General features: G+C 35.6%; 2 protein-coding genes across 2 annotated transcripts; one reads left to right on the top strand and one right to left on the bottom strand.

The window, feature by feature from the left end:
* Positions 1–2551: 2551 nt before the first annotated feature.
* LOC143291872 (uncharacterized) lies at positions 2552–14846 on the bottom strand. Its single transcript, XM_076601998.1, has 8 exons — positions 14708–14846; positions 13078–13199; positions 12007–12097; positions 8239–8308; positions 6939–7457; positions 5947–6239; positions 4252–4413; positions 2552–3754 (listed from the first exon to the last, which is right to left on the bottom strand). Exons 1-8 carry the CDS (start codon positions 14764–14766, stop codon positions 3640–3642), a joined length of 1431 nt encoding a protein of 476 aa, XP_076458113.1. The 5' UTR covers positions 14767–14846; the 3' UTR covers positions 2552–3639.
* Positions 14847–14936: 90 nt separating this feature from the next.
* Positions 14937–26421, top strand: LOC143292537 (death-associated protein 1-like). The gene is made up of 4 exons (XM_076602920.1): positions 14937–15076; positions 18197–18296; positions 19350–19407; positions 19892–26421. Exons 1-4 carry the CDS (start codon positions 15025–15027, stop codon positions 20006–20008), a joined length of 327 nt encoding a protein of 108 aa, XP_076459035.1. The 5' UTR covers positions 14937–15024; the 3' UTR covers positions 20009–26421.
* The last annotated feature ends 610 nt before the right edge of the window (positions 26422–27031 follow it).

The following is a 27031-nucleotide window of genomic DNA, read 5'->3' as shown; positions in this document are numbered from 1 at the left end:
CACGGCAGACGTGCTCCGGGGTGGTTTCCATCACGGATTTATTCAGTCTGACAAAGCGGGCCCCACCGCCAGCAGCACAGCAATCAATGGTTTCAAAGATCTTTTATATAACTCGCGGTCTTTGTGTGTGTGTGTGTGTGTGTGTGTGTGTGTGTGTGTGTGTGTGTGTGTGAGGTGTGTGTGTGTGTGTGTGTGTGTGTGTGTGTGTGAGGTGTGTGTGTGTGTGTGTGTGTGTGTGTGTGTGTGTGTGTGTGTGTGTGTGTGTGTGTGTGTGTGTGTGTGTGTGTGTGTGTGTGTGTGTGTGTAACACACATGATCATCCATGGCACAGGGAGGTACGCTTTACCTGACCGAAAGCCTGGCCAATACCGCGCCGGGTCATTTGTATGAACAGAAAACACACGCAGCAAGACGTAAGGAGACACGAAGTCTGAGCTGTTGTAGTGACAAGAGACGAAACTGTATTCATATTCGTACACTGCACATAAGCAAACACACAAAATGATGGGATGAAACAAAAGGGGGTTTACAATTACCGTATGTCCATCTGATCTACCTCACACCCCTACTGATGTTATTAATAACCACACCCGATCTCTGCGCACTGAAGAGAAACGCACACCTTTTGTAAACAGCTTGTGTTAAAAGAAAAAAAAAAAGAAGAGCCAGGGGTGAAAAAAAAGGAGAAAAAGAAGAAGAAGGAGGGGTGTAAGGAGGAGTAGGAGGAGGAGAGAGTACAGAGAGAGTGAGAGAGACAGAGAGAGACAGAGAGAGCAACAAAACTTTCTTCAGCTGACAGTGTAAGGGAGGTCAACCCATACAGGTAAATGACCGACTATTACTGATCGGGTTAGTTCCCTTTAATTGCAATTTCTCTGGATTAGTTTGCTCTGAGTGTCGGTGCATGTGCACCACCTGGTTTAGTTTGCTCTGAGTGTCGGTGCATGTGCACCACCAAACAGAAGTGGGGTATGAGGGTGGAGGTTATTTCCGATGATGAAGTGTTTTCCAGAAAGGTTGGAGAATGGCTTAACTGATTCCTCAGATGACACCGACAATTCCTTTTTGGTGTGTACCATGATTGTCCTTCAGGTTTCTTTCTTTCTTTTTTCCTTTTGTAATTTAATATGGCTGATAGAAGGTTTGTTGCTTTCTTTCTTTCGTTTTGTTGTTGTTGTTTGTTTGTTTTTTGTTGTTTTTTTGCATGCACAGGCTAAAATCGAAGTCTTGGAGTTTTATACACAGATCTGTATAGTCCCAATATATTTTTTGAGAATTATCAGTGTGTGGAGATGGGTTAGTACTATTTCAAATTATCTTCCTGCAGAAGGTACTGGTGTGTCATACCCATGTCCTGCAGAGAAATAGGGATTCATTTTTTGGAATGTCAATTGTGAAAAGCGTGTGTCTGTGTAGATATGTACTGCACTAATCAACGTAAGATTAGAGATGATGCATGACAAAATTTACATCAGTTTGACAGTTTTAATATTCTTACATGCAGAGTGTGGGTGTGATTGTAAGGTAAGCACAGCTATGAAAATATAATATGCCACATGGTTCTTGGGACACACCAGAGGTTGGTAAGAGGGATGCATTGGTGAGGAAAGAAGCTATAACAGAGAGAGAGAGAGAGAGAGAGAGAGAGAGTCGGGGGGGGGGGGGGGGGGGAGCAAAAAAGAGAAAGAGGGAGCAATAAAAAAAAAAAAATGTATCTATGAGCATATGAAAGAGAGAGAATAAATGAATGAATGAATCTTTATTTTCCAACGGTGAAGACATTAGCACTTTGGCCGACTTACACATCTGCTGTTTTTCTATGAGACACACAAACACATACGCACATAAATGTTGTTATACTCAATACATGTATAATGTACAAGTATAACAAAGTGTCAAACTGAGAGACACAGCATTGCTCACATCTGTACAAAACAGAAGCGAGTAACACACACACACACACACAAAGACACTTGCATACACACACTAACACACTGACACATACACACACCAAGGGAAAAACAACAACTCTAGCATGAATGCTACACATGAATGATTCAAATGAAATTAACGCAGAAAAGTAATGATAAAATTTAAAACACAGATGTAGGAAACATAAAAAAATAGCAAATAAGGCGATGGGTAATAGGAATATGGACAGAGGGACACATTATAAGAAAAGAGAGAGAGAGAGAGAGAGAGAGAGAGAGATTTGTAAAGTTATGTCAGTGCGAAAAAAAAAAGAAAAAAAAAAGTGAGGATGGTTCACAATTTGTAATGCATGTAAGTATACAGAAACGTAGACATCACCAGACTAGGGTTTGATTTTGTTAATTTATGTCCACTGTAAGGAGAACACATTCAGATCTCTGAAAACAATGTTCTATGGCGTGATACGTTATCAACTGATTGACGCATTTCGACATAGTTTGTAAGGATTGTCAGTGACAATATTATAATCAGATTTTCTGTCTGCTTTTCGGCACACACACCCACACACACACACAGAGGGAGAGAAATAACAAATCCAAACATAAATGACAGATCATAATATAACTTTATTTCAGACATTTCACTCTGTCCCTTAGGATTGCACTTTAATAACAATCCAACACACATATCACATGCAACCAATGTTCATTTGACATGCACACGCACACACAGAGGTATAAAATCTGGTAAAAAAAAAAAAAAGAAAAAAAAGAGGAAAAGTTCTTGTAAATCCTCACTGAAAAAAATGGTTGAAACTCTTTCATTCTTAAATCTTCTTTATACTCATCAAAGACTGTACATCAAATGTGTCTTTCTTCTGAAACTACTACATTATTATCCATGCACACACACCCACATACTCTCAAATACTCACAGACACATACTCCCACGCACATTCACAAAGTATGGTTGCACACAAGCATATCCTCCTACTGCATTCGTGACATACAACTTCCACATTCACTCATATACATATGTGAGGGGGCTTTTACAAGTTCAGCCATTTTTAATACCTCCATGTAGGCAGTTACACTTCATTTTGGGGAGTGCACATGCTGTTTATGTTCATGTTTCCATCATGCATGTCTGCATGTATATTCACACAAATAGGGATTAAGACACTGGCAGGTCTTCACATATGTTGACCTTTGAAAAAAAAAAAAAAAAAATCATCTCCACTCTTAGTCCATGATGCACCGACACTATGAACAAAGTTTAGATTTAGAGTCTAACAATCCATTCACTTTGCTGTGGCACACTTCATACAAATCCATTCAGACAGTCTTATCACAAAACTCACACAATGTCAGAGTAGATTTAATGTAGAAAAAACAACAAAAAAACCAACAACAAACCCTTCCTTCCCAACATAAAAAAAAAAAAAAAAATCATGGAGTCTTCATGCAACAAAAACCTACACCCTTCCCTCCCTTTGAGGCAAAAAAAAGAAAAGAAAAAAAGAAGACATAATTGGAAAAAAGGCTTATCTATCAATAAATCGTAACGGCATTTTTCTTTCATTCTAAAGCTTCAACATGATTCCTGCTGAATTATACTGTGCAAGTGAAAACCATGCAGTTCAAACACAGCTGCCAAACAGTCAACAACAACGACGATAAAAGTCACTATCCACGCATTAAGGAAGAACTAATGTTGAGTGAACTTTTTGTCCAGGGCAGCCCTTGTTCGCTGAATGTTGTACTTGTTCCTCTTCAGTCTGTCTTCCACACTGCTGTTTGATGCATGATCTGACATCATGGAGCTGCAACAAAAAAGTACCAGGTGATAATCAAAGGCTGTGATTATTTGTTACTTGTACTACCATAGTAACCATCCTCTCCACCTGTAAAATATGGACTCTGGAGCTGTTAAAAGATTACACTGTAATAGTACAGAGGTGTAACAAAGATACTGTCTTGCAATTCTTCATCACAATCTTAATCATACTAAAAATCTTTGAATTAAGTGTTATGGTTACTATCAATATTTTGCTCTAAAATCAGATAATGTCTTACTCCATTTATTTATCCTCCTTCCCTTTTCACTTTTCTTCTTGTGGATGGTCTTGTCCTTGTATCACATCAATAATTTTTTTCTAGATGCAATAAAGCAAACCAACACACTTACACACTTGTACATGTATGTCTGTTCATTTACTCTAATTCGAAAACAGAATGAAAGCAAATGTACACAGAACCACCATCACTTTCATCAGCGCTAGATTTACTTTAATGCACAACGGTCTACCTGTCCACCCACCTGAGGAAACCAGCATCTCCTTGGTACTTGCTGAGGTGACTGCTTTCCTTTTCATCTTCCTGTTTGTAGCGCTGAACGTTTTTCACTCTTTGTTCGTCGCGCCACTTGGCATTGTCCATCATTTCCTGCAGCTTTTTCTCTCGCTCCTCGGCCGTCAGTTTCCTGCGCCATTGAAAAGCAGTCTTGAGTTTACAAAAATGCTTCAATGTCCAGTTACAACAGTTGAAGTCAGAACCAAATGTTTTTTTTCACTTGGGTAGAAAAAAGAACAAGACAAGAAAAACAAGCCCCACCTTCTGATGTCAGTCTTTCAAAAATGATGACTTTTACAGTATAATAACAACAACAAAATGTTCCATGATTGTGTGACTAAATTTCCTTCAGTTAAAGGTATCTTTTTTTCTTTTTCTTTTTTTTACAATTTAATTTCAGTGATATTTCAACAATTTGAAAAGTCTAGAAGAAATAAAAAGAAGAAGAAAGTGAAGGTGTTTTACTTTTTAGTGATACTGAAAAAGACATCCATGCAATACAGCAAAAGAACTCAAAACTCAAACTGACATCTTCTCTAGATGTAAAGATGTGTCAATGCGGATCTGTCATGATGTCACAAAAAACAAAACGAAAAAAAAAACAACAAACACACGATGCACTATTGCACTGCTGCACACACATTCATGTACAGTCATGAACATGTGCACACACATAATTTTATATCCACCGCAGACAAAAGCATTTTAAAAATTATCATGTACAGACACACACACACAAAATGCAAAGCAGCAGCATATGGTCACTTTTCACACACACACACACATACCCATACATCAAAATCCGAACAAAGGATTCAGCTCACCTCAAATAAGCTTTGTCAATAATTGAATAAATGTTATTTTAGTTTTACTGTTCTGAGTGGTGCTGTGTATAATATGTATCTCAGGATGCTTTTGATTTCCCCACCACACAAGAAGAAATGGAAGATAGTCCATGTTCAATGAACATTCATTCAGTTGTTTTTTGTTGTTTTTTTTTTTGCAACAGTTGCTTCCCTTTTACCATTTATCTGATGACTTTCCTTTCAAACCATGGTAATGAAATGTTCAAAAGAACCATCACTGATCTGCCTTCTGTGCATTGATTCGTTTGTAATTGGTATGTGTGCTGTTCATATTTTTGTCATCTTAGTAATGCTTCTGACTCATGAGAAACAGATTTGGTTGAGTTGTAATTTTCTAAAAACTGCTCAAGCATTTGTAACTTTGAATAAGTTTTGGGTTTTTTTTGCCCCTACCTCCCCTACCTCTGTCTGCATTATATCAAGTATTGTTTGATCCTGCATCATAGGTTTAGATATGTTTTTAGACAGATTACATCTCGAATATTTTTTAAATCAGTCAACATTAAGTTTGTATTAGGTCTGGTTGATTTTTAGGATTAACAACAACAAAAAAACAAAACCAACCAATAACAAAACAAAGAAACAAGAAAAAACAAACCCAGAAAACCAAAGAAATTTTTAATTTGAGAAGCTGAGGCAGCAAGTTCAACAAAGCTGCAACTCAGCACAGTTGAGCTGATTAACCTACTTTGTACAAACACAAAAAGTCTAATCCCGTGCTGGATAAAACAAATTTAAATTTGACTGTGCTTCAGACACAGACATACAAGTGAATCAGAGAACATCATACTGCTTACTTTTTGGGTGGTGACCTGGACCTTCTCTTTCTCGGTGGAGACCTTGACTTTGGCAGAGTGAAGTCCTTCCTTCTCACTGGAGAACGGGATCTGCTTCGACTGGAGGGTCTCTTTCTGTAGTGCTTCGGTGAAGAACTGCGCCTCCTGGGTTCTTTCCTGTTGTCTGAGCGTTTGGGTGACCTGGACCTGGACCTTGAACTGGACGATGACCCCGATCTCCTGGAGCTTTCTGATTTCACTTTGGTTTCAGAGGGTGGGGCTGCTGCTGCTGCCATGTTGTGTCGCACGCTTTTCTGGTTGATGCACAATCACAAGTACAAAAGTATTAAATTACCATGCTTTATTTTCTTTTTCATTTATGGTCATATTTTTGTTAGATGTTATTCCCTAAAGTTTCATGGTACAAAGAGAATTGGAAAAAAAATGTAAGATTTTTATACCAAGCAAAACCCCTTTTTCTTTTCATTTGATCTTCAGACTTTGTTGAACCACACACATAAATGCAAATCTCTTAAAACAGACACAAGAACAAAAATGCACAGGTACAGACAATGACAGACTGAGAAACTTAAAGAATACATGCACTGAATTCATGTACTCCTTGAATCTTCAAAATTTCAACAAAGATAAAAATTATAACACTCAAAAGAATCTTCACAATGTAATGTAATTCACATTTTTCACTTTATCAATGCCTAAGCAGTGCTCAAGTGTGTCTACAAGTGTTTTCACACACACACCGAAATAGTGCTGAGCTGACCAGTCTTGATTCATTTAACAACTTGTTTCACATTTCAAAATTGCATAATTAGATTTACAAAATGATATTACTAGGAATGGCATGTAATTCTTGCTGGGTTTTCAAGTTATTTAACAGGCGATGATCAAGCACAGTTGAAGCGCTTTATGGCGGTATTTTGTAATTTCTTCTCTCTAGGGTAATTCTTCTCTACTCAGTAAGTATTCAATGGACCGTGACTTTGGATACTTACAATTAAACCGTATACCCGTTTGGATACTTCTCCTTCTTCCTCGCTGTCTTGCCTGTGTGATGTCCTGTAAGAATTCTGCTCCCCCTCGCTTGAACTGTTCCTGTGTTTTTTCCGTTGGGGCAGTGGGTTTTCATCAGCATTTCGCCGACTGTCCTGACGAGAGTGGTCATCTCTCTTACCCTTCACTATGTCTCTGGTATCACCATCTCGGTGCTTACCCCTATGTGTCTTGTCATAACTGTGTCTGTTTCGCTGACCGTCTCTGCCGTCATGATCGTGTCTCATGCCTTGGTTCCCTCGGTGATGTCTGTGCTCCTGTCTGGTGTTGTCGGACTGCCCAGATTTCTTCTTCTGCGTCAGGATGGTCAGGTACTGGTTAACCAGGTCGTCCTCACTTCCTGACGAGTCACTGTCGGAATCGCTTCCTTGGCCCTTCTTTTTCTTCTTCTTCTTGCTTTTTTTCTCCTTCTTTGCCTTCTTGCTGCTCTTGGATGACAGCTGCTGCCTCTGCTGCTCCACCTTGGGACAGAGTTTTGTAAATGTGTGAAATCCTCATCTTGTCATAAAATTACAAATTGTAAGTCACATCCACATGAACACAAGCACATGCAGTTTGCCCTCAGGATCTTAGACAGACCGGACAAACAAATAAAAACAAAGCATAATAATATGGGCCATCATCTCTTTTCTTGAAAAGTTTATTTGCTGTATGTTTCCAACCTGCTGAAGTCCTTAACAAGCCAAACTATTTGCCCCTATGATCTTCAAAAGACTGGGCAAATATTTAAAAAGAAGAAGAAGCATAATGTCTGTTGTAAGTTGCCAACCTGTTGAAGATCCCAGAATTAAAATGTGTTCCCATATTGCATTCATCTTTGCATTTTTTTTTACGACTGAGTAACATATTACCTATCAGTATCTTTTTCAGTTCATATCACACCTCACCAGCAATCAATATTATTAAAAAAAACCACCAAAAAACAAACACACACACACACACAAACACAACATATCTTTTTTGGAAAATATGAACGCACTTGCTTGCCTACAAGTCTGCATGTTCAGACTGTTGAAAAAAAACCCAAGAAAAAGGAATATGACTGAGTCCATGATACAAACATTTATTTTTCTTATATATTTTGAAACAACTACTAATGGTATTATCATGATCACACCCATCATTACTGTAGTCTCATCTCCAGTACAGACACAAAAAAATTGTATTGAAATCATAGTCTGACTTAAGAATAACACTTAAAAATAAAATGTAACTGTAAGGTTTGCAAAATAATGTACTTACCAATCTTTCAAGCTGTTTCATCTTCACAGGGTTTTCCAGCAAACGCCTCTTTGCCTCTTCTTCTTTTTTTCTGCAAATAATACAATATTTCATGAAAGTATTTGAGGATGATCATGTGGGGCGTTGTTTTGGTTTTTTTGTTGGTTTTTTTTTATAGGGGTGTCTTTTTCAACTTGATTCAATATGTTTCATGTCATAATGTCCAGGTTATCTTTTATATCAAAAACGGATGTCTCATTGGTCATGTAGGCAGTTGCTTATCCTTACTGATATTGATTCAAAAGTTCATCAAAATGTCATTCATCACTCATCAATGTCATATTCATTTTACACAAGTTCATACCAACACTATGTGGTACGTTTTTGACAAATATACATATTCATTTCAAATTTTTATAAAGATATCACAACATTGAATAGACTTGAGGGAAGGAGGAATGCGCAGAGGGAGGTATTATGAAGGGAGTTCTCGGCACAGGTGGTTAAAAATTTTGTCATAACAATTCTGAAATCTAAAGAAAATCAATGTATTTTATCTATAGTTCAAACAATGCCTATTCAAGTCATTACGTCGTTACTCAGTTTTTTTCTTCATCAGAGCTATTAATTCCAGCCAAAAGTAGGTGATAAACTAACAAAACAAAAAAACAATAAGTTGTTGTGTTTTTGCTCAAGATATACAGACACAATTCATTTGTTCTATCGTCAACTATACAATGTTTTTACAGATGAATATTTGATACTAAAGTTCATGACAATTCTAAATTTAAAGATTGTCAGCTTTAGTTCTTTGATTCTATTTATGTTTTTGGTATATTATTATTTAACATCAATCAGTGAACTAACTATTTCCATTTACATAAAAACTTTCATGAAAATTTCATTCTTTTTTTGATCTTGTGACTTATTTGAAAGATCCTGATGTTACCTGTTATATACACAATTAGGTTTACACCCGCTTACATGCTTGTTGATGATTCTTCATATTAATTGTCTTTTCAATGTAAACTTCTTATTGATAGCTTAAGTAATTAGGTAATCGTTCTGTTCCCCCTCTCATACAAAAAGTACTTCCGCTTAAAATCCACTGTCTTTATCCAAGATATCATATCATAATCATTGCATTCATTATTTTTCAATCAGTTCTAAATATGAAAAGGAATTTTGTCGATTCAATAAACTTACTTTTATAAAGAGGTTCGACTAATAATATTTTCTGTTATCATTTGTTACTTTTGTGAATTCGCATAAGTATAATCATAACACATTTCAAAAAATATAATTATTGAAAAAATCAAAACTCTTTGAAGCTTGTAAGTTTAATAGCACTTCCTTGTTTTAATATCTCATTATTTGAATTTCTAAATAGATTTTCCTCTAACCAGACATCGAGTACTTGTATAAACTGTAGTTTTGTAACCAATTCCCAGTTTTTGTCATCTTTGACGGATGTTATTCTTTATTTGTCCCGCACTCTGTCATACATTCAAAATTGAAGTGTTTTTTATTGTCTGGTGCTGTTTGTAAAAAGCTTAGGTGAACGTGTTTGCAGACTGAATGAATTAGCTACCCTCAGACCTCTTAAAAACCGTGTTTAGGGCAATCTTGAATAATTATCTTCAACTTACTTTTCTCACTAATTGTATTTGTTTCTAACCAATGCAAGATTTTGCAATTTTTAGGGATTCCATTTTAGTTGTTCTGTTAAATTTTATGTGATTTTATTTCATGATCCTGTTACTTTAATGTTTTTTATATTTATTTTATATAATTTTTCAAAGATTTAATGTATCATAATGTCTTTTTGTAGATTTTCTTCTCCGTCACGTGATTGAAGTGTCATCTGCAATGGCTTATTTGAATTCTTCGTTGAATCGTATCCTTAATTTCTTATCTTCCTGAATTTTAACGCTAGTATCTTCACATAATATATAATATGTGATATTGTCCATTGTTACACCCTCTGCTATGGGAAGCTTCGAGACCTTTTTCCGTTAACTATCAATAGGCTTTGATATTATTATAAAAGGTATGTATCCATTGACTAATATCCTTTCCAAAACCAAACGCTTTCAGAACATTTTGAATATAATTCCAATTGACAGAGTCAAAGGCTTTCTCAAAGTCTATGGAGACTAAAAGACCAGGCAGATTTCTTTTTTCTAGGTAGTTTATCATGTCGTACAATGTTCGTATATTGTCTCCTATGTACCGTCCTGCTATAAACCCTGTCTGGTCCTCGTGAATAAGTTTTGGTAATACTGTTTTCATCCGGTTTGCAATACAAGTTGACCCAATTTTATAAGTGACATTAAGGAGAGAAATTGGTCGCCAATTTGTTAAGTATTCCCTAGGTTTATCCCCCTTCGGTAAACATATTACAAGTCCTTCTTTTTGTGTGATAGACATTTCCCCTTTAGTAAAGCCCTCATTTAGTGATCGAATTACAAAATCTCCTAGCTGTCTCCAAAAGAACTTAAAAAAATTAACAGTCATTCCGTCAGTTCCTGGGCTTTTGTCGTTTTGCATGTTTTTTAATGCTTGCGAAGCTTCTTCTTTACTTATCAGTCCCTCTAATTCGTCAGATTCGTCTTTATTCAATGTTGGTACTTTTGTGTAAAGATCGATATCTATCATTCTACAATTTCTATTTTTATAAAGTTCCTCGTAAAACGTCTTTGTTTCTTCTAACATTTCTTCTCTATCCGATAAAACTCTACCGTCTTCTGTCACCAGTTTCAACATCTGTTTGCTTACAAAGTGCCTTTTCTCCAAAGAACAAAAATATTTATCTATTTTTTCCCCTTGAGATGCCCATCTTGCCTTAGACCTTAAAATTATTCCTTCCATTTTTGTTTTCCTAAATTCAGCTAGATGTAATTTTTTCTCATTTAGCAGTATTAGATCACCTTCGTTTAAGGGTGACTTTCTCTCTAAATTTTGTATTTCGTTTTCTAATTTTTGTTCATGCTGTTTTGATTCCCTTGTCCTATGTATGCTATATGTAATTGACTTTGCTCTGATTTCCATAAGAAGCGTATCTAAAAACAGTTGGTCTGATATCATGAACTGAATCTTGTCATTAGGTATCTGGTTCAGGTTATCTCTTGCATATGGAAATACTGCATATTGACCTTTGATTTCTTCAATAGTTTCATTTATAAGTTTTACGTATGCATGATCTTTGAGTAATGAAGAGTTAAATTTCCACAAGGTTTTAATTTTCTCCTCAGTCTTAAAGGTGAGTTCAGTCAATATCAAGGAATGGTCACTTCTATATCCATAAACAATATCTACATGAAAGTGTTATTCACTTATTGCATTTTTTGTTGTCATCACATATTTTTTTGTCTGTTATGCTGTGGTATTTTTCTGTTTCTTGTTCCAACACTTCTTATCCAGAACAGCAAATCACAGAGATATAGGCACAAACAAGCATCATACTTAGTTTATTTCATCCACGGTGCAACACATCACAAAAAAATATATCAAAATTCTACAATATTCGCAAAATACAGACATCAGAAAAGAAAGGCAGGTGTTATCATAAGGCAAGTGAAATGTCAGCTGAATCACGTATTGTTTTCTATACTGGCTGATACTGGGGTGTGTTGTTGAGGGTGATGATCATGTGGAGGGCGTATTTCTATGGGGTTTTTTGTGTTTTTTTTTTTTTTTTAGGGGGGGGGGGGGGGGGGGGGTCCCTTTTTCAACCTTGATTCCAATATGTTCATATCAATAATAGAATCCAGGAATACGGTTTCATACCTGATGGCAAATAACGGATCCTCTCTCATCTTGGCCTGCATGTCTAGGGCCACGTTGGCCTTAATCCTCTCACTGATGATTGATGTGCCACCTGTAAGTTGCAACAAAATGTTAATCCATCAGCTCCATCAAAGTCATAATAAAGTACCACTACATCAGTACATGGCAAAACTATCTGTGGTCGGTTTGACAGGAATAAACATATTCAATTTTACTATAATTTTTATTTAAAAAAAAAAGAAGATCAAACAACAAACAAGTTGAATGAGAGGGGTGGGGTGGGGGGGGGGGGGGGGGGAGAGAGAGAGAGAGAGAGAGAGAGAGAGAGAGAGAGAGAGACAGACAGACAGACAGACACTGAGAGATGAGACAAGGGAGCAGAAGTTCTCAAGGGCAACAGAGGGGTAACAAATTTATCTGTCAAGGTACCCAGATGTTTGGCCTGAAATTCTGGAAAGAAAAAAACAAAAAAAACTAATCTCCTACTCCTAGGGCTAGAGTTAAATTGTCTGTTCCAGTCATTCTTACTAACTCAGTAATTGTTTGTTTCATGTCAGAGCCTTTAATCTAGCCAGCCCAAACCAAGTAGTGATGATGAAAAGGAAATTATGCCTTGACTTGGAAAAAAAAAACACAACAAAAAAAAAAAAAACAGATCAAGGTAACTGTTAAAGTGTTAATTTGCCATCAAAGAATACATGGACATCTAAGTTAATATAAGTTACGTATTCTGTGTCACCCTCATTACAATGGTTTACACTGATCAGGACAGATGATATATAATGCGATGTGCTCATGCAATGACCAGCAATTAACAGATTGTAGAGCTTTTAGTCTTTGCACTATATCACCTCATGTGGTGATGGTTGATTTGGTATTATTATTATTTAAAAAAAAAAATACATCACAGTAAAAGAACAAATACAACTTCCATGCTGGAAAGCATAGTAAAAACATACATGAATTTCCACTTCATTTTGTGATATTGTGATCTTGTGACCTTCATTTTGAAAGATTCTGACTGACACTAATACAGTGCTGGTTAGATAAACAATGTAAGATGATACCCACCATCTTCAGCAGCTGTGGTTGATGATGCTTCAGTGATCAACTTGTCGACACTTTTCCCAAGAAGAAACTCTTCATTGTCAGGCTTATCTCCTCTGTACATCCAGTCCATGTTGCCCCCTAACCTGCATACATAAAAGTACTGGTGACTTCAACATCCACTGTCATTTATCTACTGATATGCAATATCATATTCATTGTCATTCACTGTTACTTGATATCATATCAAGTATGCCAAATACTGAAATAGAGAAAGTTTATAAAAACAGTAGATTGTCAAATAAGACTTACTTTTCATAAGAGGTGTCTGACGTTTTAGATCATAGGTTTTTCTTCATTTGTTATTTTTGTAATTTCGCCATAATATAACAGCCAAACACACATTATCAAACAAATAAATAAATAAATGGAAAAAAATCAAAACATAAGCATGAACTTGTGTAGAGTGTTTCAATATGCAAAAACCTTCCTTTGTTTTAACATCCTCATTATTTATCATTTAAAATAGATCTTTACCTCATAATTACAATTCAAGCACGAATACAATATAAACTCTCAGTCCTTTGTCACAATTTCTTCACTGATTCTTGTCCTGTCTATCTTTCGGATCTACTTTCTGTCTATTGTCACCATTCAGACAACTCCGTTCTTCAAATGACAAGTGCATAATTTTATTGTCTATTCTAAAGATTTGTAGAAAAGCTTATGGTGAACGTTCCTTTTCTTTTATTGCACCTAAACAGTGGAATTCACTACCCTCACACCTCCATTACAACAAAACACCTGCATTTATGAGAGCACTCAAAATATATCTTTTCAAACTGTACTTTTCTCACTGAATTTTTTTTTTCCACCTGCATATGTTTGCAATTATTATATTGCTGGATATGCTCCTTTTGTTGAGTTGTATGCATTTGTGAAGATTTTAGTGTGTTTTTTCATGATGCCTGGTTCCTTTGTGTTTATTTTATTTTATTTCTATTTATTTTTGACAATGATGAATGCGAATCATAATGTGCTGTTTTGCTGTGATTTGCGCCTGTGTGATTTGGGACTGTGATGGTCCATGTGTTGATTTACATATTTTTATGTCACTTAGTGTTACATATATTATATTATATATATATATATATATATGTATATTTTAGCCAATGTCATGTGAGACTGTGTTGACTTTGTTAGTTTATAGATATTTTTACATCAGTTAGTCTTATATTTGTATATTTTATTGTAAAGCGTGGTGATCTCGGGGGTACTGGGCTACATAAGTCTGCATTTATAATGTTATCATCATTATTATGTTTTTAATTATATATATATATATATATATATATATATATATATATATATATATAATATACTCTAGTTGACCGACAATTTTCACAAGAATAGAAAACAAAGATGACAGTAACTCGTAAAGGAAGATAATCCAATCCCTTCCCAGAAAATCGCAATTATCACTCATTATCTTTTAATACTTTTTACAGTTGCAATTTTAATTGTTGGGTTTAACTTTAAGGCTATGTATGTGAGTATGTGACTTTGTAGGCCACAATGTGTATTCTGCAGTTGTTTGTTTGGAACTTGAAGACGTTCATGTTTCAAATTAGCAAAAAAAAAAGGGAGTACTTACTCTCGATCCTTCATTAAATCAAACATTTTTTTTCTTTCTTCCACGTCCACTTTGTCCATGGTGATGCGATGCTGGTATTTTCTGCTCTACAAAAAAATTCTAGACACGGGTAATCCCACGTTTGTTGCCTCTCTCTCACGTTGTGGTCTATCACAAAACGTCATTTCCGTCCAATTTGTTATTTCCGGTTTGTGTTCTTTATCTCAAAATTGGTGACGTTTTCAACATCTGAGGTGGCAGATGTTTACAGCGAGTGACGGAGAGCGTGCGTGTCCCAGATTGTTTGCGAAAAAATAGACTACACCCAACTACAAGAAATGTCGGCCAGCGAAGCACCAGCTGATCTTAAGGGTGGACACCCCCCTGCAGGTACCTTGTGAAAAAAGTCGGCTTTAAGTGATTATGTTTTCATTTTCTTGATCAATTAGAAATGTACTGTGGTTGCAGAATGTTGAGAGTTGGACGTTGGTACGTACTGGCATGGGAGCAAAGCTGTCAGCAGATGTCAAAACAGACGTTGACCTGTTGGGAACGTGACAGCACAGTAAAACCTATTCAGTTTGTTCATATTTTGTTAGATGCATTTTGTGGAACTATCAGAGCTTAATATTGAGGCATTTTTGGTACATTGTTTAAGTTGTTTAGAAAACTGTTCACTCAGTATAGCAACAATTGTACACTATGTTTATGAAGTACTCAGAAGAATGGGGTCTGTCAGAACTGTGTTAATTTCCTATGCTTTTGCAGCCCCATCACCTGGGGCAGTTTCAGTCTTAGTGATAGTCATGATAGTGGCAATACCCTAATAGGCTGATGCCATTCATCCTGAGTCCCCCATACACTACCACACTCAGGCTCAGAGTTTCCAGAACCATGAGGCTACAGGAGATCCTGCACTGCTGCTTAGTTACTTCAGCTGTGGTCAGTAGTGCCAATTAAATTAAATAGGACACAACCCACTGACTTACCACACCCAAGTCCAAAGTCTTCCACTGTGACACTTACAGTGTAACTACAGCCAAACCGTCAGGGAGCCACACTAGTGAGTATCTATACTGGAAGTAGAATGGAGGCCACCACCATGTCCCTCCATGACTGACACCATAAATCTGCTGACATTGAAGATAGTAATAACAACTTAATACAACTAAAGTATGGAACTTCTGAAGTGGAGGAAAAATCAAAACTGAAGTCACCAGAAGACTAAAGCAGTAAACTATTGAAAGACTACAGATCTGGGGACAGTTTTTCTATATTTGATGATAAATTAGGGTGCTGATGATGCTACAGTACTAATATGCTGTGGAGATCCATTTCAATTTGAAACAACATAAAACATGACAAGGCTGTATTCTTAAAGATTATATACTTCCTGTATAATATATCCAGGTATATGAGATAAAGCTGACTCTTTCAAATGAGCCTTGTAGAAAAAGTAAAAACTGTCTTCTTATAGTACCTGTCAGTGCCAAAGCAAATCTCTCCTGGTCACTGACGTTACACAGTTTATTAGAGTCATAGTCTTTCCAGCCAATTCATAGAGTAATTGGGAAAAAGATAATCAGTTTGAAATATTCTGATTTGTTATCAGAGAAACAGAGGTACAAAACTAATTTAAATTTGTTATAAAAAAAAATAAAAAAATAAAAAATAAAGAAGAAAAAACCCCACCTAACAAGGGGTACTTCACTGTTTGTTTCCTCAAGATGTCCTCCACACGTAATGTAGAATACAATGCAACTGAAGGAAGCAATGACCATTTTGCCCCAGGTTGATTGGAAGCCTTCTGGATTATGTAACTGTTACACACACATGAACATTGCTTCTGTGAAGTTGGGAAATTCATGGTTCCAGCCTATATAGATGTTGGGGAGAATGTATCCAGAGCTCTTCTGTTAGAACCAGCTGGATTACTAACTCTATAAGATATATATATATATATATATATATATATAAAATATACATACAAGTTACTACTTTCAGGCCTTGATTAAAAATGGCGCATGCATACACATACAGTATACAGCTATGTGTGCAATTGCAAGGCTAAGCAGGCTTGTTAAGTTGCACATAATCTTTTTTCACTTCTGATATCTTCTGATGAGCAATATGTTCTAGTGTTACTGTGTGGCCACTCATGTTTCTGGCATGCAAACTGGTGTGGTGATAAAATGGTGGATGGGAAAACTCATATACTTAGCACAGCTTTTACTCATCATATGAAATATGCAGTGACATTGCATCTGGACAATGTGATTTTCCAAACAAGATCCCTGATTTATGATGATTTGTGGTTGGATCATTCTGATATGTACTGCCAAAGATATATATTTCAAGTCAGTGTAATTTGATTAGAATCAGGTCTGTTTAATATCTTTTAGTTTTTTTTTAAGTGCCTCTAGCATGTGCACATGATACCCCACGAACTACATGGCCAGTTATGATTTATTTCCTTTTATTATTTATTAATTTACTTTTGAAATGAGCTATTGATTCGTATGGCATCATCCCAAGTTCTATGTTTTTGATTTGGAGAAAGAAGTAAAAGCCATGTGAAAGTAGTTTTAAGCTGCAAAAAATGCAGATTTAGTTGAACTTATTTTAAGAACATAACCATTTGAAGAAAAAAAAGAAGAAAAGAAACAACATAAATATTCAGACACCATCTGGTCTGTTACTCTTTTCCTGCAATCTGGTGTCAGATCCCTCTCCACACTACAGTCTGTTGCTCTTTTCTGTCACACAATATTAATTTGCTTATTATCAATTGATGGCTCATGTTACAGTGTTGAGGTTTTTCCTCCAGTCAGCTTTGGTTCTGTGTCAGAATGTGAGTTGTCTATGGCCAGAAAAAAAGAAAGAAAAAAAGAAAGAGTGGGAAAAAAAAGTGCTAAAGTTCCATTTCTCACATTTTCCCCCTCACGTCTTCTTACGTATATTATGTTAAAAAGCTGCTTCTAATCAAACACACATGCATGCATGCACACACATTTTCATGTAGGCTATAAAGAGAGATATGGGGAAGAGGACAGAGCAATAGTTATGGACTCTGCTGAAGGAGATCATATGAGTATTATGATACTGTGTGAAGTTCCCAGAGGAAGACCACAATATTCAATAGGTTGAGAATTTGGCAAAATTGAATGGTGGATAAATCTGTTTTCATCTACTTTTAGACTTTTCTGCTCCTTTAATTGCTCTCTCTCCCTTTCACTGTCTCTATCTGTGTCCATCTCTGTCTGTGTCCCTTTCTCCCTCTATCCCTCTGTGTGTGTGTGTGTGTGTGTGTGTGTGTGTGCCCCTTTCCCTCCCTCTCTCTGTCCATTCATCCCTCTCTGTCTCCATCCCCCTCTCTTTCCTTCTTTGTCTTGTTTCAGGTGTCTCGCCTCTCTCTCTCTCTCACACAGTATGTTTATCTATCAAAAAAAGTATCATTCTGTCAATGCATTATCTATCAATATAAATGTATGTGGTTTGATCTGTTTCCAGTGAAAGTTGGTGGCATGCGTGTTGTTCAACACAAGAAAGAACATGAGAAGGCTGAACAGCCACAGATGACTGCGGAAGAGGAGGAAGAATTTGGAACAAGGTGAGCTCATAGTGTTGCAATGTGATACAGTGCGTTGCATAGTGTTGTGAAATGATAAAGATTATGACTATTGTATGGATTGTTGAAACCTGGAAACAAAGACAGTGTCAATGACCAAGCAAAATGCAGTTTGACAAGTTATGTCATCCATGATAAGAGAATGTAAGAGGGTCAGGAGAACTGAGAGAGAGACTGTGTGTGTGTGTATGCTTTGTATCTGACTGACATCTTATTCAAGTTATTGTACAGCACTTTGAGAGGTTTAAAAACGAAATATAAACATTATTATTTATTTGAGAGGTTTGAAACAATGAAAGCAAAATATAAACATTATTATTGTTATTATCATTAGAGGGCATTGTGCTGGGTATATAGCTTTCTGTGTCAAAGAGCTACATTACAATGTATTCTGTACCATATAGTGATATACACTGTGACAATCACCACAACATTTTACTTTACATGACTCATGATTGTTGCTTGCCTTATGTGGGGCAGCTTTTTAAATGAGATTGTCCAAAGTGTGCAGAAGGTTGTAATAATGTGATGAGTGAATGTGATATATACATTAAAAAACAACAAAACATTGATATATAGAATATATAAATATTTTTTTCTTATTGAACTTATTTTAATCATGTTTGCACTAGCATATTTCAAGAAATATGAATCATATTGATATTATTATGTGACATTTATTATATTTTCAATGTGCTTAAACAAAAATTTCTGTTCTGAAGCTATTGATTTTTCTTGTAAATGTGTTGGATATCATTTTTTATCTTTGTGGCTAAGTTATAGATGGTTTTATTTTGCCACAGATAGTGAAATGCAGCAGAAAAATTGTCATCTTAAGTTCATCTTTAAGATAAACCCCTGGGAATCCAAAGATAACAAGTTAGTTATGACAATATACTCTTCAAAGCTGTGCACAAAAGTGATTGTTGTTTTTTAATTTTGCACTTTAATGGCTTTTTTTGTTACTTAGGACATATACTGTGCTAAACTTTGCGCAACAGTGGCTGCTATGTCATTCCTTTTTGCTCTTTCCAGTCCACCAAAGACTGACAAGCATCATTCATCAGCTGTTGTTTCTGGTGCAATGACAAAGGTGTGTTGGTATTTCTGTTCATGTCATTACTCACATTGTGATTGTGTTTAATCCTGTTTTAGAAACAGGTATTGTTTTAGTTGATATCATTTTTGGGATTGTGTTTGAAGTGTTTGCAAATATATCTGACAAGTTATTGTCTTGTTTGAGTTTGATTGACTTGTCTTCATTTTGTTCCTTTTTGTATGTAGTTGGGATGTGGGGAATGGGTGGGTTTTGTGGCAATATGAGTATGATTGTCTTTTGGTATTGTGACATTTATTGTCTGTCACTGGCTTTGTGATATGATTTTTGCTATTTGGTCACTTTCTTTTCTTTAAAAAAACAAAACAAAACACCCAACAACTTCAGTCAATGTGACATTCATCTTTGCTGCTGAACGAGAAGAAACCTTCACCTTATATATATATATATATATATATATATATATATATATATATATATCTGTTTTTGTTGACTTGTCTTGTCATTTTTGTACACACAGGGTGACAAGGACTTCCCTGCTCAGGCGGTGAAGGCCTATCACGACAAGCCACAGCCGACCCATGAAAAGCATCGTGGAGGTTGCCAGGTACCCCAGAACATCCACCAGCCAAGGTAGACGCAGTGTCGGTCTGAGGGGCCTTCCGGAATACACACATCTGCATCGGCTGCTAATGTGTCACTTGATCGAGTCAACTATGATGGATAATGCTTTTGTGATTGTGTGAAAATCTGTCAAGGCTTTTTTTTTATGTTGATTGTAAATGCATCATAAAATGCATCATAATTATACTCGTAGTGTGTTCCTTACGGTTTCATTTTTTTTCTTTTCTTTTTTACAGTTGGAACCGTAACGGTTGCAATGTGAAGTTTGGTTCTGGTTTTGTTGTGGTTTTAGATTTTTTGTTGCTGTCATTACGGAGTACAGCAGGAATGATTTTCTTTTTTTTTCACTTGGATATTTTTCTCTCTTTTTTCCCCCCAATTCTGGTTGACTTCATAGTTTAAGTAGTTATATGGTAAAGGTTTGAAGAAAAAGGTAAAGGGAGTAAAGCTTGTGCTACAGGAAAACTTACAAGGAATGAATGATGTAATAGGTGATGGATTGTTAACTTTGTAATATTGGTGGTGTGGAAAGAATGTTTCCAAGAATCAGCGTAGGAAACTTTGGAAGAAAAAATCATTTATATCATTGACTAGCAGTTAATTGTTTTTAAGCTGATGTAATTTTATGGTGGTGGAACATATGCCCGTATTTTTTCATTTCCTTTTATTTCTGTGTGCTTGACAAAAGCAGTGTATATCAATATGAGTCAATGCAAAGATGAGAGTTTGGATGTTAATCATGATCATGAAGCTTCCCAATTGTGTAAGTCATTGTATGTTCTTTGCAACCTTTTGGCAGAAGGTCAGAGAGAACCCAGGTCTAATTTCTGCTGCAGCAGGAAATGAGCTAAATGAGAGAATGCTATTTCTCATGACCCTTTGTGAATTTGCTTTGGGAATTTGTCCAAGTGACATCACAAGGGAGATAATTCAGAAGCATATTTGGTCCAAATGTGGAATGTTGATACCAGTAATCCACCTTCAGCCCATTTTGGGACTGCTGATTCTGTTACCTGTAACATTATGTGGAACTGGTAAATTAGATTTTTAAAAATCTGTTTCTAATTTCTGTGTTTAAATCAGAAAAGGTTCTGATGAGGGATTGTTCTGTCCACACTTTCAGTCTTCTCCATTAAACAGGGATCTTTTTCCATTGGTTTTTAAGGTGAATTAAATTTTTTCTTCTTCTGGTGATAACTCAGTCCACTAAATACTACACAGACAGTAAGATACTCCTGTAAATGGAGCGTGGCTGCTTAAATGGCAGGGTAACAATGTTTTATATGAAAAGTCTGGACACCAAGCGCAGGACACCAAGATTAATATTAGTAAAACCCCTCACTTTGTTTCTTTGTTGCCGGTTGCATTAGTGCCATCTTGTTACAGATCCCTCAGAAAGATAATGTGAGAGTTGTGATTCATTGTTGTTCAGAGTTTACATGTTCCTAGATCTAATCAAGAATACATGCCATAACCACTGCTTTGTAGTTTAGCATTATGCATTTAATGCAGATTTCTGAAGACAGTGGAGGTATAACTCGATGTTTCTTTCAGGGACTTTTTCTTTCACTTTTTAGTGTGTTTGCTATTTTTCACCTTTTTTTTTTAAATTTCATTTTTGTTTTGTTTTGTTTTTGTTGTGAACATGATTCTTCTGGAAACAATGTAAATTTCCACTTTGAAATTATTTTTTTTTAGGATTGTATTTTTTTTCCTGCAGAGGCATGAATATTTTTTCTAAAATAAGAAAAAGTTTTGTAATGTTTGGCAAATATAACAACTTGTCATATGATTTTGTCTTGTTTATTTCTTATTTTTTCCTGCTCTCTTAACCCACACTGTTGATTATTAACTGGCTGATTCTGTTTTGATAGCTCTATTCATAATTCAAGTTATCAGGCAGTGGGAATAGCAAATAGTTAGATTCAGATTGATCTTATGGCATTAGGAAAGTGCCTTTCCCCCCTCGAGAATGGCCACCGCCCCCACCCACAGCCCCCGGCCCCACACCCTGAGAAGGCGACCAAACCTTTGCTAACTGTTGCTTTGTCTGCTAACATGAACATGGTTACTTTGTAACTCCAGCTTAAGCTTTTCATTGCCTAAGAGTAGAAAAACGAAAAATCAGTATGTAACAAATGAACACATCTTGTTTGTTGCAGGAATTTTCCTCACTCCAGTTCTTTCAGTCAAGGCAGCATTTTGCTTGCTGTAATTTGCTTTAATCATTTTGATTATTATTGTTGTTTTTCGCCCAGCCAACAGCACACAGCCATAATTATAAGTGGTGAAAACACTGTCAGTATGTGTCGATATGTAGGCTGTATAGCGTGAAAAGAAAGAAACTGGAAAATCTTAGGCACAAGTACAGTCATGTTCATGGGTTTGAACCTTAACCCAGGTCATGTCTCTATCATTGACCCTTTCAGTCAGCTGTTTGTTAAAGGAAAAAACTAAACTGAACATTAACATTTGATTTTGTGATTATCACGCTTGGCAAATTGAAATACCGATGGGAAAGTCGTTGGCACTGAGCACAAAATAGGCATGGCAATGGTGAGCATTTTCTGTTGTGGATTGAGCACTTAATGGATGGAAGTTGTTGAGCTCTTTGTCTACATGTTCACACTTTTTTTTCTCTGGAAGCATTTTCTGAGCATTTGTTGTTGTTGTAAGTATGAACATTACTTTTAAATGGAAGTTGCTGTTGCTCAGTAGTATGTGTCATGATAATATATATATATATTTTTTTTATTCTGTCCTGTTCCTTTTGATTTTTCTTTGTCATTTGATTTGTTTAATTCTTGATGCATTCCTGAACCTGAGCATAGATTGCAGTGTGCATGATATCAAGTATGGTCCTAAATAAATTTCTTCAATAATTGCAGAAATTGCAACATTTTCACATATTTTCTACTATTCATTTCTCTGTTCATCTGTGGGTTTTAGCTTAGAAGAGGAGTATTACAATTCTTATAACATTCTTATTTTTGGTGATCACATCATTTAGATTAAAAATTTTTTTGAAAGGATGACATCATGATCACTTAAGAATGAGGTTGAAAAGCAACACTAACAACAACAACCAAAAAAAAAAAAAAAAAAAAAAAAACTATTTAGAACTTAACAGCTTGTCAAAATGAAAGCGAGTTGGAAACTACTGAGATTCAGATGTCATTAAAGGGAATAGAATATAAACTAAAAGTACAGTACAACTGTGAATACTTGTTCGTGTGTTATTAACTGACCAGTCACAATGAGAACACTGCAGTCTGTCAGTCACTGAGGGTTTTCTCTTGTCTTTCTGATTATTTGAGCACTTTCGTTTTCATCAAATTACCATTCTTGAATGGGCAGTAGGGACAGTGCTCTCCCTTTGTAACATTTACCTACTTCTCACATCTTTATGTAACTGTCTAGTTCAAACGTATGCTTGTAATAGATGGTTAATACAGGAGTAATGCAGACTGCATTTAAATCTAAAGTTCCCATGGCTTTTTCCAGAAAACATGTACTTCTTAATTGCTGTAAATCACATGTTTTGATTTGTACAGTCTCAATATTATTGTATATGTATAGCTTAGCTTAGTACATGAACCGTTGTCTGATTTCTTTGGGTTCAAATCTGCATAATGTCCCCCAAACATATACAGTGCAATGATATTGCTTCTTTTGACAATGGCAGTTTGCATGGGAAAAACCCAAAATAGCTACAAGGATACATAAAGAAATACCTACAATATTGTTTTTTTGGAAATCTGAAAGAGAATAATAAGAAATGGTATTGGTTAAGTTTAATCAACACACATTTACATACACATGCACATGCATGTTTTCATAGTCTGGGTTGTCTGAGATTGTTTTTGTTCTTCACTGAGATTGTAACATTTGCTGTATTCCATTCAGAGGGGGCAGAGGGAAAAGAACAAAGGGTGTCACCTGTGTGACTACAATGGCACATCAACAAGATGAACATCAATTTATGTTTAAATTTGTCCTTTTCCCCTTGACTGAACCAGTCATGTTGCTGCAATATCTCCAATAATCAAATCTGTGTCATACATATATGTGTATAGATGTGTATGTGTGTCTGTGGGTATCAGAGTGTGTCTATCTGTTTCTAAGTCTCTGACTGTTCTCACAAGCATATGGACACAAATGACAAAGCAAATCCCTAAGAGTTGCCAGAAATGTGAACTAAAGAAGATTGGGCTTGTTTTTAGATATGTAGATATCACTATCAGTTTGTTGTTTTTCCTTTGCAGTTGGAAAAAAAATCCTGGGGCAAATAAAAATCAGTAAACTGATTAACGATTGTCAGTTAAATTGCTTTTAGGTTGCATGAGCATGTTGTAACTTTTCTTCTAAGAAACTACAGGGTGAACCATATATTTTTATTTTTCATAATTCCTGATAAATATTTATGAATTTGAAATACTATTCCATTGTATAGCTTAGCAGCCCTAACTGAAGTTTTGTTATTCATGTTTCAGAGTGTTGTGTATCCAGAACCCCCCCTCCCCCAGCAAAATCAAAAACTAAAAGTGAAAAACAAATTTTTGTTTGTTATTCCAGAGCAGACAGGCAGAGAATATAGAGCAGAGAATATAGAGCATTGTTGTTTTTCTTTCAGAAGAATGGTAATAGTTCATGTACAGTAGCATGTAAGTATCTGCTTAGCAGATGTGTAGTGTACGTGGATTTGTCTGAATGCTGTGATGCCTCCTTGAGTAACTGAACTGGACTGTACAGAAGAGTCACTTTAGTGTTTTTTCAGAACTGAGCGTTAGGAATTGAGTTCTTTACATTACTGCATAATGTGTATGGCTTCCAAACAAAAGTTTCTTTCATCATCTGGTCACAGCAACTCAATATTTTGTGTTTGTTTCTTTTTTTGTTGTTGTAGGATTTCTCTTTTCCTATTGCCACTCTTGCTCAATAGAAAAACAACTCCTTACAGTCATACTCTGTTAGCAAATAATATCTTGCAATTGCATTGGTGGAAATTTTTGTCTTGTATGATGGCAAGTGAAAAAAAAAATCAGATTCACTTTGTGATTATTGCTTTGACAGATGCTGCTGAAAAGAAATGAAGAAGAAACTAAGAAATCAGTGTGTTAGTTTTTTTTTTATAAATATTTTTTATTTTTATTTTTTTTTTATTCATTTGAGAAAAGTTGTAGTCATTGATGTCTATTTCAAAGGTATCATAGAGGAGAACAGTCATTGGCAAGCAGCCCTTCTGTTAAATGACTTTGTAAAAAAAATGGTTTTAGAAAGTAGGGGTGGTGATATATATATTTTTTTCTATTGTTAATTTATTGTTTTATTTTTGTAATTTGTCATTTATCTGCCATGAATGTGATTTATTTGGTTGCAGTTGGTTTGCTTTTGCAATTGGCTTTTTTTTTTCTTCTTCTTTATTTGACTTTCAGTGATGCAGAGAAAATTTATAATCTATGATATTGGTAAACTGGAACAGAATTTGTTTTCCTTTTAATCAGTGATTAACAAAAAAGAGAAAAAAAAATCATGAAACGTTTTGGAAACTTTGGTTCACATTTTTTTCATGTTTTTTTAAAGTAAGCTACGCAGTATTTTATTATTATTATTTTTTGGTTGTTGTTGTGGTTTGTTTTTGTATGTTTTCTTCTGTTTTCACAGCTCTTACTGTTATTCAAAAAAGGGAAAGTGCTTTCTGAGTAAAAGTGGAAGTTAGAATATAAGTTAATTTGTTACTGCTTGGAAATACATGCATTAAATGTGTGTGCAGATACACACACACACACTCACACACACACACTCATGCATGTGCATACATGCGTGATTTCATTCACGCTTTCTCTTTTTCACACACTGCCTATTCATTCACCAAGTGACTGGCTCTTTTTCACCCATCTGCCTCTCATTTATTGGCTTGGTCACATAACTTTATTTTCAAATTTTTTTCAAATGCTTTTTCCTTGCCTGTCTTTTTCATGTGTTTGTTTTTCGCTATTTTGTTTGTTTCACAGTTATTGGATATTGATTTCAGGACTTTTTTTGGTTGATGGGATAGATGGGTGTTTCTTGGGTAATATTTTTTTCTTTTTATGATATAAAGTGTATTCCATCATTGTTCAAAGAAGAGAAGACCTATTAAAACTGTAATATTCAACCATCTTTTGCATGTGAGGGAAGTAAGCATGAGACCATTTATCAGTATTTGTGAAATAAAATGTTCCTTGCAGTTTTATTTTAACAACTTGTAGATTTGGGTTATCATTTTTTTAAAATTTTTGGTTTTGATTTGAAACCATTGAATCATCACATCTTTTTGGTTTTTCAAGTTGAAAGGAGCATTGGTTTAAGGATAACATTGATGAAATGGAAACATATTGTTGTGTGATGCTTATTTGAATCTGTAGAATAAACACCATTGCCATATCAAGTGTGTTTGTGTGACTGAATTTAGATTTCCCCTTGCATTTTTCACCATTCACAGACTATCCATTGATACTGTGGAACAAATATTGGCAACAAGTATGTTGCTCCTCTCTACCACAGTACACAGACACAGACACATATACAAGCGCACACTTGTGCAAGCATATATATACATGCACATCACTCATACAGAGGACAGACACACACATGCACACACACACACACACTTTTGTGCACATACACAAACTTGCTTACCTTTAGGATTGATCCAGCAATACCTATGGCATTTTATAGACTAGAAATCTGTTGGGGTTTTTTTCTTTTCTTTCTTTCATTCTTTCTTTTTTTCCCCCTCTTTTTGATTTTTTTTTTATACTTAGGGGCATTGAGTATTTTCCCTCCAGAAACACGCCGAGCACACAGAAGGGTGACAGATGGTCTCCTTATCACCAGCTGATAAACATGTCCATGTTTGCCGTTGGTGTTAATCTTCATATTTGCCGTTGTCGTTTTCTTCATATTTTCTGTTATTTTTAACCAGTGTTAAAAATCTCCATTGTTTGCTGTTCTGTTGGAAACCAGTCTTGTTAACCTTTATAATTGCCGTCGT

This window comes from Babylonia areolata, chromosome 18 (assembly GCF_041734735.1).
Source record: "Babylonia areolata isolate BAREFJ2019XMU chromosome 18, ASM4173473v1, whole genome shotgun sequence".
Taxonomy (NCBI): Eukaryota; Metazoa; Mollusca; class Gastropoda; order Neogastropoda; family Buccinidae; genus Babylonia; species Babylonia areolata.
Note: the sequence above shows the minus strand (reverse complement) of the source record. Positions and strands in the feature narration are given on the sequence as shown.

What these genes read in the sequence shown, in the direction of transcription:
- LOC143292537 (XM_076602920.1), top strand. Translation starts at nt 15,025, where the DNA reads ATGTCGGCCAGCGAAGCACCAGCTGATCTTAAGGGTGGACACCCCCCT. An exon ending in GGGTGGACACCCCCCTGCAG is followed by an intron (nt 15,077 to 18,196) that starts GTACCTTGTGAA and finishes ATCTGTTTCCAG; the next exon opens with TGAAAGTTGGTGGCATGCGT. An exon ending in TTTCTGGTGCAATGACAAAG is followed by an intron (nt 19,408 to 19,891) that starts GTGTGTTGGTAT and finishes TTGTACACACAG; the next exon opens with GGTGACAAGGACTTCCCTGC.
- LOC143291872 (XM_076601998.1), bottom strand. Translation starts at nt 14,766, where the DNA reads ATGGACAAAGTGGACGTGGAAGAAAGAAAAAAAATGTTTGATTTAATG. An exon ending in AACCACAGCTGCTGAAGATG is followed by an intron (nt 12,098 to 13,077) that starts GTGGGTATCATC and finishes TGCAACTTACAG; the next exon opens with GTGGCACATCAATCATCAGT. An exon ending in TGAAACAGCTTGAAAGATTG is followed by an intron (nt 7,458 to 8,238) that starts GTAAGTACATTA and finishes CTCTGTCCCAAG; the next exon opens with GTGGAGCAGCAGAGGCAGCA.